The 14,421-nt window shown below is 39.9% G+C and overlaps 1 protein-coding gene across 1 annotated transcript in view; it reads left to right on the top strand.

Annotated features, from left to right (window-relative positions):
• LOC149254514 (Major facilitator superfamily protein) overlaps nt 1–1,977 on the top strand; it is a 28,751-nt gene extending 26,774 nt beyond the window's left edge. The window contains exon 2 of the mRNA XM_089460192.1: nt 197–1,977. Within this exon, the coding sequence (XP_089316318.1) occupies nt 197–1,413 (1,217 nt within the window). The 3' untranslated portion in view covers nt 1,414–1,977. The remainder of the gene's footprint in view (nt 1–196) is intronic.
• The last annotated feature ends 12,444 nt before the right edge of the window (nt 1,978–14,421 follow it).

Here is a 14,421-nt window from a genome sequence, read left to right as displayed (position 1 = left end):
TGAACCTTAATTTAGAAGGGCTCTTACTGTTTACCTTGTTAAAACGTTGACGGGAAACCAGTGCCACTTGTTTTTGAGGTTTTTTGCCCTTTGCTGCTAAGTATTTGCAGTTGCCTGCTTAATTTGGAGCTTGGATTTTTGACGGTACTTCGACCTAGTAGTGTATTTTAATTTCTTTGCATTTAAAAACTTTCAGGTCTTTTACAAGCAATTTCATGGGGAGCAATTGTCTTCATTCCAGCGGCAGGATCATCGATTTATATAATGACAGCCTTCCTCCTTGTCAGCAATCTGGGAGCGTCGATTGTTGAAGTTGCTAGTGATGCATTGGTGGCAGAAACTGGGAAAAAAGCTAAAACCAGTTCATCGGGTGAACTTCAGTCGTTTGCCTGGATAGCAATAGCTGCAGGTGGTGTTATGGGAAATTTACTTGGTGGGATTGCTATAAGCCAGGTTGATGCAAAGATCATGTTCGTCATATTTGGCTTCCTTTTAAGCATTCAAGTTATGATTTGCTTGACCGTCGATGAGAAATCCTTTGGTCTACCTAGTTCCCAAGAGGTTCCAGGTCTTGGTGTTAACTCAAGAAAGGAGAAGGGAGAGGCACCATCCGTTACAGAGAGGTTGGGGGAGTCACCAATGCCCAACAAATCATTTTGCAGTGAATCTAAACGTGATGAGTTAGGTACACAAGCTATCAAGTCAAAAAGGGCTGCAGTCCGTGCCTTTATGAAAAATGTCCAAAAGCAGGTTTCCGATCTTTCGGGAGCATTAAAGAATCCACAAATTGCATATTCTCTTGCGTGGTTTGCAATATCATATGCTATGATACCAATCTTGACAGGAACCATGTTTTTCTTCCAAACACAGCATTTGAAACTCGATCCTACAATTCTAGGACTTGCAAAAGTTGTCGGGCAGATTGGTCTTTTATTAGGAAGCATTATCTACAACCGTTTCCTAAAGGATATTTCTTTGAGAAAGCTTTTGGTTTCTATGCAAATTCTACTTTCATTTTGCATGTTATCAGATATATTTCTTGTGAACCAACTAAATATCCGATTAGGGATTCCAAATTCTGTTTATATTTTGGGAGCATCTGCTTTAGTGGAAGTAGTTTCCCTCTTCAAAATTCTTCCATTCACTGTGTCACTTGCACAGTTATGCCCTCCTGGCTGTGAGGGTTCCCTTATGGCCTTTGTTATGTCTGTGCAGTCCTTGTCAAGTATTATAAGTGGTTATTTGGGTGTTGCCCTTGTTTCATTCCTTGGTGTCTCCTCTGAGAACTATTCTAGGTTACCCTTGGCAATTTTCATCCAGTCAATGGCAACATTGGTCCCTTTGATTTGGATATCATTCCTACCCGATCGTGAGTCAACTAAACACCAGAAAGATGAGAGTAAATTATCTTGAACGGGAAGTCATTGCCCGTGTATGCTTATGGGTTACCATTTGTTGAATTTAAAATTTTGGGATGCTAGTTTTGGATTCGAGGTATCTCACCAACATAAAGCTCTAGTTCTTGTACATACTGTAATATACCTATTGGAGTTATTGAAGGTAAACTGGATGCACCTATAATTCATTTTACCCTTGTGAGGAAAACTGCCATGTCTAATCCCCAGGAGAAGAAGGCAAAAAGGGAATTGTTGTAACCAGCGAGTTTTCGAACTCCTTAATTAAGATAGTTTACCGTGTTCAATAAGTTTGTATAATGTAACCTCAACAGAGTTGTTCCCCTGTTTTGGTGCATGCTACTTTAGTGTCAACAATGGTAATGCCTGCATTTTTCTTTCATCTGGTTCTAAGACACCTATAATTCAGCGAACTTCTACATGAGAGTTCGCCGCTTTATTCCTACTATGCCCGGGTATGTACTAATTGTCTAGACTGTAAATCTGGCAAAAAGAATGGCAATGACCATATACTGTGAAGATCAGGGGTAGGCAATAAAAATCTGGAAAAACTTTTTTTTGACTCTCGTTATTCTCCGATGTCGACATGAATGAAAAATTACATGTTCCAAAGGGAAAGATTTCTGCATTGTATTTCGTGTACCATGTTAAGACGGTTTGTGCTGTCTCATAAATTGCATAATTTCACGGTACTTCAACTGCACAAAAATGTGCGGTATATCGCCAGCACCATTAAGCATATAAAATACAAATAGAACATACTTTAATACTTAAAGTCAAGTTCAATACTAAAAGTATTTGAAATTCGAGTGCAATCTTTAATTTCTGATCATGTTAATTACTTGTTACTGATATTAATTACTTGTTACTGATATTTGTACTGATATATATGTTCATTTTTACCTTTCTCTTTATTTAATTGTGTCATCAAATAATTATACACTTAATTAAACAATTATATATTTAATTAAGCAAGAAAGTAAAATTCACAATGCACAAAAGGAAAATAGACACCAGGAGTTACGCTTGAGGCCAGGGCAAAACCCACCTGGAGAAAATCCATCAATCCCTTTCCTTATAGAATTTGACATAGAATCTTTGTCAAAGAGAAATCCATGTTTATATACAAGCTGACCAGTATGACTTCCCAAGTGCAAAGTCATAGAATCTTTGTCAAAGAGAAATCCATGTTTATATACAAGCTGACCAGTATGACTTCCCAAGTGCCAAGTCAACCCTTCACCATCAGTGTTCATGAAGTTGTCCATAAGTTGTCACATGTCTGTTATACGTCTGCCACATGTTTGTCCTTAATATTGCTTCAGAAATGCCCTTTGTTGCTTTTCAAATGGTGGAGGATAGATTCTAATATATACTTGTTTCCATGTCCCAAAAAGTGCTAACCTAACTTGTTATCTGGAGGGCTCACTTGGCAGTTGAGATTTGACCAAAAGCTATATAAAATTTAATTTTCTTTTCAAATGCCCAAATGGGAAAGGACAAATAATTTTATTTTTTATTTTTTTATTTTTGAATTTTTAAAACATCATACATTATGAAGACCGAACCCATTTACAATTTCAACACTTCCTCTTAACTAGGGAGGTATTCATAATGACTCATTGGGACATTCTCAAGTTGAAGACTTCTATAAGAAATGATCTAGATTGATGAACATCATTGATGAGATCATAATCATGGGTAACATTGTCAAAATACGAAGACCACCTTGACAAGTAAGCTCCGTCTCTCCATTATCCCAGAGCACAATGACGGGAGGCATTCAATAAGACACCATACTGCCTCTCTAAGGCACATACTCTTCATAGGTTCACTAGATATGTCCTCCACAGGACCATTTCTTGCTAGTCACTAGGAAATATTTAGTCAATCGAACATTCTTTAACCAAGCCCATGTACTTGACTTAGGGTGTTAATCCTAATCGGCCACTGTGCATGATTCAAGAATGTTTGTTTAAAATGCTTATCCAATCCACCATTCTCCCACTCTAAGGCACATACTCTTCATAGGTTCACTAGATATGTCCTCCACAGGACCATTTCTTGCTAGTCACTAGGAAATATTTAGTCAATCGAACATTCTTTAACCAAGCCCATGTACTTGACTTAGGGTGTTAATCCTAATCGGCCACTGTGCATGATTCAAGAATGTTTGTTTAAAATGCTTATCCAATCCACCATTCTCCCAATTCGTGCCCATGTACTTGACTTAATTTGTGCCCATGTACTTGACTTATGGTTGTTAGTCCTGACCACAATACATGACACATGGGGAACTAGGTGTCCATCCTCATTCCCCATTCCCTAACTTGGGAGGAGTAATCCACAAGCCTAAGCTTGTCTCGAGAGTAGACATACTTCTCTTTCATCAACTACTTATTCATCTGTTGAGATCTGTTGTAGCTGTAGCTTTTTGGCTCCCATTTGCACAATATCTCAAATCATAATTTGCTCCAAACTTTCATGAAAACTAGGTTTTCTAACAATTTTCATCCTGCTTCGATCATTACAAAGTATCATAGTCGAATCCAACACACCATCAAACAGTCCATCAAACATTTTACAGGGCCAAACAACTTCATAGTTAATTGCACAAACTGCCATATCTTCTGCCATCGTAGTGCTTAGTGCAATAAAATCTTGCTTCACGTTCTTCCAAGAAACCATACCAGACCTCGAGCAGAAACAACCACTAGCAGTGCTTGTTTTCATCATCAACATTACCATCCCAATAAAATCAATCTAACCTAGCAGTTGAATCGCACGACCTGCAACATATTAACAACTCTCTCTTCAATAATAGCTTCTACTCTCCGTCAAAGACAAAAACATATGAGATCTTCTTTAATCCAATCAACCAAGTCCAAAGGTCTTCTTTAGTCACGTTTCTTCAAAAATCTAAGGTAACTTTTTCCAACAGAGACAAGTGTCTTATCATGATTCTCTCCCTCTTATTTGGGAGAATCTTTTTGCTTCCATGCTGGATCTTGACTTCTTTTAGATACAATCAAGATATACTTCAAACTACTTGCTCCCCCCTTGCATTCAAGTCTTCTAAAATATGGAGAGTCCTCTTGTTTTGCTATGTTCTTCCATTTCCTTTATTTGTTGCCAAGGCTTAGATGGCCCTTGTCATAAACTTGCAATCTTCACTAGGAGGCCATAGAAGAACAAATACAATTAGACAAGAGACTATCCAAAGGTAGAGATAATATCAACAATAGTAATTAAAGAAAGAAGATGAAAATATGGAGAGTCCTCTTGTTATGCTATGTTCTTCCATTTCCAAGTCCAAAGTACAAGGTCTTCTTTAGTCATGTTTCTTCAAGAATCAGAGGTAACTTTTTCCAACAGAGACAAATGTCTTATCATGATTCTCTCCCTCTTATTTGGGAGAATCTTTTTGCTTCCATGTTGGATCTTGACTTCTTTTAGATACAATCAAGATATACTTCAAACTACTTGCTCCCCCCTGCATTCATGTCTTCTAAAATATGGAGAGTCCTATTGTTTTGCTATGTTCTTCCATTTCCTTCATTTGTTGCCAAGGCTTAGATGTCCCTTGTCATCAACTTGCAATCTTCACTAGGAGGCCATAAAAGAACAAATACAATTAGATAAGAGACTATCCAAAGGTAGAGACAATATCAACAATAGTAATTAAAGAAAGAAGATGAAAGAGTACTTATCTTTGAGAAAAATCAACTCCCTTTTAATCTTGGTCCTTTTGTAATTTTTACCATCCTTGTCTTCACGGTAGCATGATGTTATTTTTGTCATACCCAAGCGATAAGGCTTCTTTTGTAAGTGGAAACGATGGTCCTTTTGTAATTTTTACCATCCTTGTCTTCACGGTAGCATGATGTTATTTTTGTCATACCCAAGAGATAAGGCTTCTTTTGTAAGTGGAAACGATTAGTCATAGGGTTTGGTCCTAGGGTTTTATGGTTCAAACTTTTGCTAGGGTTTACAAACTCTAGATGTTTCTATATCCAAAGTCTTCAAAACCTGCTATCCTTCAAATTTGTGAATTCTACAAGTATACTAATGTGTTTGTTGCAAACCTAGAAATGCCATTTATATGTCTTATACTGGAGATGGAGCTCATTGATATTTTGTTCACTGATTCTTGAACTTTGATTGTAAAATTTTTTCATTTCCCACCCTGGTTTTCAGTTTCACCTTATTTCTCCAAAATAGTTAAATGCCATTTCCCATATCCACACATTTAACAACTGAAAAATAAATTTTGCTGAAAACACAAATTTTGGAAATTTTACAGAGCGCTGGAAAATGCAGAAATATAAAAATCGGCACATACAAATAGCCATTTAAGTCATTTAAACACAATGATTTTTGGTCAAGGTGACCCTACAACTCTTGGGGAAAACTAGTTCGAGAGCTCTTTCTTATTTCTGGAAAATGCTTTTTACAACTTATCTCGTTTTCCGTGCCTCACAGCGAACTGGAAAAACTTGCAAACAACAAAATCTGAACAACAATAAATTCTGTACATCCTCTTCAATTTCTGTGCCAATTTTCAGCCTTAAATTCTGTTGTACGGTCTCCCTAGAAAATCGTGCAAACTGCCAGAAATTTTGTTGTACGATTTCCTCTATTTTTGTGCCAAAAACTGTTGTACGGCCTCCTTGAAAATTTGTTGTAAGGCCTCCTTGAAAATCGTGCCAGCAAACTTAAATTTCTGCTCCTCGATTTCTGTGCACTCCTTGAAAATTGTGCCCAAAAATCTGCCTTTCACTGTATGCTAACTCAGCGGTACAGACTCGCTAGAATACTGCCTTGGAATGTGTGCCAAGCTGCTGCCTCCTTCTCCTCCCTGTCCAGAAATCTCCCTTGCTGTCTTGCTCTCTTTCTCTCAATTTGCTCATGAAAGAATGAATGACCTTTTCCTCCTTTAATTTAACCCTAAGTGACTTTTGGGTGATTCCTAAATCCAATCGCTGAAATAGATTGAGATTTAGGGCTGAGATTAAATGCTCATTTAAATTTCACTTTCTATTTTTTAATTCACTCCACTTTAATAAAGACCCATTTAGTCATTTATTTCCAAAGTCACTTTTCCTTTCTAATTTTACATTGACTTTAATAAAGTCACTTTAAAATTAGACTTTAGTAACTTTATCACTTAAAGTCACTTTCAAATTAGACTTTAGTAACTTTATCACTTAAAGTCACTTTCAAATTAGATTTTACTTTATAAAAATTATAAAGTCACTTTAGGAGAAAAATTAAATTCTTTTGGACACTTTTCCCTAGGCCAAAGATCAAAGGCTGAGGGAACCACCTGTCCTCCGGTACCAAATTTCAACACTCTCTCTTACCGAGGAAGGTGTTCCTCACTACACCCATCTTGTCTCTGAAGTAGTCATGCTTGCCCCGTGGTAAGGCTTTGATAAGAATATCTACAACCTGCTCATCAGTGGGAATATACTCAAGCTTCACAGCGCCCTTCTGAACACAGTCTCTGATGAAATGATATTTGATCCCGATATGCTTTGACCTGTCATGAAATATTGGATTCTCCGTGAGTTTAATGCAACTCTGATTATCACAGTGAATCACTGAAGGTCTCAACGGCTGACCAAAGAAGCGAAACAACATCTTGCGAAGCCAGATGGCCTCACAACTAGCTAGACTGACTGCCATATACTATGCTTCCGCTGAACTCAATGCTACTGACTGCTGCTTTCGGCTGAACCATGACACTACTGCTGAATCCAACCCGAAACAGCACCCTGAAGTGCTCTTCCTATCAGAAACACAACCTGCCCAATCAGAATCACTATAATATGTCAGTCTCACTCCATCCCCCTGCCTGTAGTCCAGACCATAATCCACTGTCCCTTGCAAGTACCGCAAAATGTGTTTTGCAGCCACCCATAGAACTTTCCTAGGCTCACACATAAACTGACTCATCGTGTTGACTGCAAAACAAATATCTGGTCTAATGTTGACCAAATACATCAAGGAACCAATCAGCTGCTTGTACAATGTGGGATCCACCAACTCGGAATCCGAAGCATGAAGCTTCTTCCAGTTGGTAATCATCGGTGTCGACATGGGTTTACAATCCTCCATGCGGAATCTGCCAAGGATGTCTACAATATACTTCCCCTGCCCCAGGAAGAAATGCCCCTCCTCCTGCCACACTTCCAAACCCAAAAAGTAATGCATCAAGCCGATGTCCTTCATCTCAAACTTCGCCGCAAGATCTCTCTTGCAGTGCTCTATGAGTCTCTCTGCACCTGTAATGACCAAGTCATCCACATACAGCACCAGAATGAGAGGCTCCTCACCTATCACAATAAAGTAAAGGTTCGGATCTGCCTCTCTTTGTGAAACCCATCCCCTACAAGTATGTATCTATCCTAGAGTACCAAGCTCTGGGAGCTTGCTTCAGGCCATAAAGGGCCTTCTTCAGCGTGCACACATGGGACTCCTTCCCATCCACCTCAAAGCCCTGTGGCTGCTCAATGTACACCTCCTCTTGTATGAAGCCATTGAGAAATGCAGTCTTCACACCCATCTGGTGGATCTTCCAACCCATCTCTGCTGCTATCGATATAATGGAGCGGATCGAAGTATATCGAGCCACGAGAGCGAAGGTCTCCTCATAATCAACTCCCTCTACTTGGGAGAACCTTCTAGCCACAAACCTCGCTTTGAATTTCTCAATGCTGCCATCTGCAGCGTGCTTTACCTTGTAAAGCCATCTGGAAGTAACCACGGATTTGCCCTCAGGCCTCGGCACCACCTCCCAAACATCATTCTTCATGATAGAAGAATACTCCTCCTGCATGGCTTCTCTCCAGACCTGCTGGCTAGCTGCCTCCTCATAGCTAGAAGGCTCAGAGTCAAGGATGCTGGTAACCATTGCCATATAGCTACAAAACCTCTCAGGTGGTCTACCCTCTCTGACCGGCCTCTTAGGCTCAGCAACAGATGTGGCATCTCTCAAGGTGTCTTGAAGCCACTTGGGCTTCCTCTTTCTTGAGCGCACTTCTCCCATAGGAGAATGAAACTCCTCCTCCTCATCATCATCAGGAGCTTGAACTCTTGACTGTCTGTCTGCAGCCCCCCTGCCTGCACCTGAACCTGTAGATGCTGAGGTACTGTGTGAACTGTCCATCAGTGGACTCCCTAGTGAACTGCTCTACATGGTGCCCGAAGCACCACCCCTCTGGCTCGACGAGTCACTGCTCACTGACGGACCTGCCATCCTCATAGATGTACCTCCGGATTCTCCTGATCCCTGCCCACTGGATCCCTGCGACTGACTCAAGTGCTGCTGAGGGTCTGGCTGATCCAGATACTCTAACTCCCTTGACCTCCTAAAGGCTCTGTCCTCCTCGAACTTCACATCCCGCCTGACAACAACTTTCCTCTGTGCAGGAATGTAAATCCGAAAGGCCTTTGAGGTCTCACTGTAGCCCACGAAGATACCCTTCTCTGTAGTGGGCTCTAGTTTGGTCCTCTTCTCCTTGGGTATGTAGGAGTATGTGATGCACCCAAATATACGAAGATGACCAATATCAGGCTTCTTCCAAGAAAAAGCCTCCTTCGGAGTCATGTTCCCCAAGGCACGATGCGGACTCCTGTTTTGCAAATAAACAACTGTGTTGCAGCCCTCTGCCCACAAGAACAATGGCAACCCCTGATCATGTAACATGGCTTTGGCATCCCCTACGATGGATCTGTTCTTCCTCTCCGCAACCCTGTTTTGCTGGGGGTTGTAAGGAACAGTGAACTCCCTCCTAATGCCTGCCTCCGCACAATAGTCAACAAACTTTCCAAGGGTGTACTCTCCCCCATTGTCCAACCTCAGGTACTTGATCTTCCGACCTGTCTGTGTCTCCACAAGAGCTCTGAACTCCTGAAACCGCTTGAAGACCTCACTCTTGGTCTTCAAGAAATAAATCCAGGTCTTCCTGGAGTGATTATCAATGAATAAAACATAGTACTCATATCCACTCAAGAAAACATGAGACATCCGACCGCTCACATCAGAATGAATCAAATCAAATATCCAGTTGCTCTGCTGTCACTGCTAGGAAAAGGGGATTTGGCAAACTTGCCCATCGCACATCCTCTGCAAATATCAAAATGATCAGTACTGAAATCTAGCACACCTGTAGTGATCTCCAGCAAGGTCCTCAAGGCTCCATGATACATATGTCCCATCCTGCGGTGTCAAATCTCACACAGCTCAGAACTGCTAGCTCTACTGTCGGTACTACTATTCAATGCCAAAAGGGGCTGGAATGCAAACTTGTACACCTTTGCATGGCGTACACCTATCACTCTAGCTGAATCAGCTGGAGTGCCCTTGGGATACATCAACACCTGTCCTCCCCTGAACAATACCTCATATCCTCTGTCCTCCAAAGCTGAGACGGATGAGGTTCTTCCTCATCCCTGACACATAAAGAACATCTGACACTTTCAAGGGAGGTTTGGACTCCCTCTGAAATGTCAGTGTCCCCACACCGACTGCTCTAACAACTCTGTCATCACCGAGTACTACCTCTATATCAGTGCCACTCTCTGAAAGCTCTGAGAAGTATTCACAGACTCCTGTCATGTGACGTGAACTTTGAAGCCTCACTGTCCACATACCAGATACCCGAAGATGCTCCGCTAATCGAGGGAAAAGCATGCTCCCTCTGAACCTGTGTGGTAGGTGATCCTGCACTAGAGGACTCATACGCAGTGAACGCAAACTCCCGGTTAAAACAAACTGCAAAGTCCTCAACCTCTGCTGAAGCTGCCATGCTTTGGTTCTTCCCCTTTTTCTTCTTCTTTGGAGACACCACTGCATAGTGTCCCATCTTTTGACAATTCCAACACTTTCACCTTGGAATAGTCATTCTGTGTGTTATCTTGTTTACCTTTGCCTTTTCCTTTGCCTCCACCATTGCTTGTGGAAGCCTGCTTCTTCCCTTTGCCTTTCTTGCTTCCTGCCAACAGTGCTACATCCTCATCCTGCTCAACTGGCTTGGCTGCCCCAAGCTGACCTTTCCTGATTTATGTCTGAATGCAATCATCCCAAAACCTCTCCCATGTGGGAAGGGTCTCACGTGCACAAAACCCATCAGCAAAGTTCATCCATGAACGGGGGAGTCCATTCACTGCAATCCGCACCAACTTAGTGGGTGGAATGTCCTCTCCAACTGCTGCCAACTCATCTCTCACATTAGTAATCTTTGTGAGATATCCAGCTGCACTATCATTACCCATCTTAATGGTCTTCAACTTCTTCTTCAAGACCATTTTCCGGTTTTCATTGGTACTCTGGTAGAGATTGGACAATGCTGTCCACACCTCATGGGCATTTCTCTTTCTTCTAACATGAGGAATGCAATGGTCTTTGACTCCGTCTAGAATTAGTGCCTTACCCTTGTTGTTCTTTTTATTATACTCAACCAACTGAGTAGCATCAGTAGGCACAACAACAGGGTTATGTGTGGTATGCACCATGATGTCCCAGACTTCTGCCTCAAAGATACTCTGCATTCTCTCATTCCAAACGCTGTAATTGCTATGCCCATCCAACTTATCCTTCACCCTCAATCCCAATGACATTCTGCTGTCCTAAAACTGAAAAATAACACTGCTGTAATAAAGATAAAACCGCTGTTTGTGAAAAATAAGCTTGCTGGAATTTTCTGAGTGAAAAATCAACAGGTTGTAATTTTCTTCCTTGTTGTCCCAAACTGCACTTCAGCACTCAAGCTCTGATACCATGTAAAAATTTCTCATGTCCCACCTCGGTTTTCAGTTTCACCTTATTTCTCCAAAATAGTTAAATGTCCTTTCCCATATCTATACATTTAACAACTGAAAAATAAATTTCGCTGAAAACACAAATTCTGGAAATTTTGCAGAATGCTGGAAAATGCAGAAATATAAAAATCAGCACATACAAACAGTGATTTAACTCATTTAAACACAGTTATTTTTGGTCAAGGTGACCCTGGAAAAAACCCCCTACAACTCTTGGGGAAAATCAGTTTGATAGCTCTTTTTTATTTCTGGAAAATGCTTTTTACAGGAGAAATATTCAACAAAAATCAGCAAGTAAACTTTTACAACTTATCTCGTTTTTCGTGCCTCAGCCAACTGGAAAAACTTGCAAACAACAAAATTTAAACAACAATAAATGTTGTACGTCCTCGATTTCTGTGCCAATTTTCAGCTTTAAATTCTGTTGTACGGACTGCCTAGAAAATCGTGCAAGCTGCCAGAAATTTTGCTGTGCGATTTTCTCTATTTCTGTGCTGAAAACCGCTGTACGGCCTCCTTGAAAATCATGCCAGCGAACTCAGATTTCTGTGCAAACTACTGTACGGCCTCCTTGAAAATCATGCCCAAAAATCTGCCTCACTGTATGCTAACTCAACTATACGGACTTGTTGGAATACTGCCTTGGAATGTGTGCTAAGCTGTTGCGTCTTTCTCCTCTTTGTCCAGAAATCTCCCTTGCTCTCCTTCTCTCAATCTGTTCATAAAAGAATGAATGACCTTTTTCTCATTTTCTTCTTTTAATCTAACCCTAAGTGAATTTTGGGTGATCCCTAAATTCAATGGCTGAAATAGATTGAGATCTAGGGCTGAGATTAAATGCTCATTTAAATCTCACTTTCTATTTTTTAATTCACTCCACTTTAATAAAGACCCACTTAGTCATTTATTTCCAAAGTCACTTTTCCTTTCTAATTTTATATTGACTTTAATAAAGTCATTTTAAAATTAGACTCTAGTAACTTTATCACTTAAAGTCACTTTTAAATTAGATTTCACTTTATAAAAATTATAAAGTCACTTTAGGAGAAAAATTAAATTCTTTTGAACATTTTTCCGTTGACTAAAGATCAAAGCCTGAGGGAACCACCTGTCCTCCGGTACCAAATTTCAACATGATTGTACCACAAGAACTTAGTCTTCATGTGCAAGAAAAAAGGATCCAAGCACCTATCATATAGATTATGTTTTGTCACATACAATACATCTTTTCATAATACATCTTTTCATGCCCTGCTTATATGTTATACAACACTGTCTTCAAGGATATATGTTATATGATTGAGACTCCTTGAGAATGAGGAGAATCCTTATCGTGATTGACCTTGATGGTTTTTTTGCGTATACTTTAGATTGTCTGGATTAATCCGTGTATACTTCACAGTGTCTAGAGATATTCAAGTGTGGCATTATTAATAGTTTCAATGAGAACCACCAGTCTCATATCTCTTATCACTAGACTCATACTTGTCCACAAACCAAAATTTCTAATCGTGACCTGATAGTACATACCTTGTAGAATTTATAGAAATCCGGATCTCTGTCTTCTAGGTCCTTGTACTCGTTTGGTTATCATTCACATGAAAACAACATCGCTCAGTATTAGGCAATATTGTATTCACATTTGTCAATAATACCATTATATTGACTCAGTGTTCTAATATTTTAATATCTTAAGGAGCACCATATTTTGCATATATCTTTACACATGTTGAGATCATCCTGCTTCGTTGGATTAGAAGTAATTAGATTCAAAGATAGCAGAGTTATGACCAGACCTAGACTTGATTTTGCTGGCAAATTTTAAAAAATAAACAAATACATACCTTGAGTGTCAAGCTTCAGACAGAGATGCGTACCAAGTTAATACTTGAAAGTTGTACGTACCTTGAAATTTATTTGGATTAGGCAGAGATACAGCCCGTGGTAATTCTTTTCCAGTTTCGTAAGGATATTAGGGTGGCTATATAGTATTTTGATTAGGTCTTATTTCATTTTATTTAAACGTAGAACCATATCATGAGTATATCTTCTCGTCAATATACTCTCAACCACAATGTGTTTGAAATTGTAACTATCAAGATGTCTCTTAGACTCAGACTGTCAATACAAGCCCGTATCAACACCATAACTCGAATTAATTGCAAATCTATCTGAGATATCATTGCATAGAGATCATTCTTCAGACTTCAGAGATCGTATGCCACAAAGATCATACTTCAGTCTTGTATTCTACAAAGATTCGTTTTACAAGAGTACAAACTCAAGATTGTTGCACACCATCCTTTATTTCAAACTTCGGACTTAGACTAGTTCATAACTTGGATGCCATTTAAGCCAGAGATGAAATTTTGACTTTAGCATGCTTCATTTAACTTTTAGGTTAACATGTTCTTATTGAAGACAATTACTTCAAATTCCATATCAGCCCATATCAACACATTTGTTAGTCGCTTCACTTTCATTAGCAATGGATTATTATCACATTGATAGTAACTTAAGAAAGAACATATATGATCGAATCAGAAGACAAGCCAAGACAAGAGAACACAAGGATATGGCTCAAGCGAGGGAAAAACCCCAAGACGAGGAAACCCCTTCACCAATTCTTATTAATATTAAAATCAAATGTTCAGCAAAGAAAAAGAGAGTACAATAATAATGACTTGCCAATTGATAAAAATCAATCTACGATTCTGATCACGAGTAAGGGTTTGCTATCAGCCTGTTACAACCCTCTTTTCTCCACTCCCATACCTCCTTAATTACTGCGGTTTTCCTTCAATTATTTCGGTTCCTCTTTGCTACCAACAAGGGCTAGAAGTGTGCCCTCCAACATGTCATCTGCCTATTTGATCAAGAGAAACAGGCCCGCGGCCTACCAATAACCCAAAATTGCTTTTCGGCCTTTCAGTGCCAAGACAATCAGGTCTGCGCCCCACCTGTGGCTCCATACAATGAATGCAGCTAGCTGTAGAAGAGTTCTTCATCTAAGGGTTATGCCAAAACATCAACCAGATTAGTTCTTAAGCCAACGGCTAGCAACCAGCTCTTAACTCAGAACTCTGGAAGATAAATAGACCCAAACAATTCAATCTCCAAGCTTCTCCAATCTGTGAAAAATGAGGGAGAAGGCACTTCTATATATACAATTCGATGGGGG

This window comes from Pinus tabuliformis, chromosome 7 (genome assembly GCF_031772625.1).
Source record: "Pinus tabuliformis cultivar Carrire ecotype Pingquan chromosome 7, CPIR1, whole genome shotgun sequence".
NCBI classification, from domain to species: Eukaryota; Viridiplantae; Streptophyta; class Pinopsida; order Pinales; family Pinaceae; genus Pinus; species Pinus tabuliformis.
This window is presented reverse-complemented; position numbering and strand designations above follow the sequence as displayed.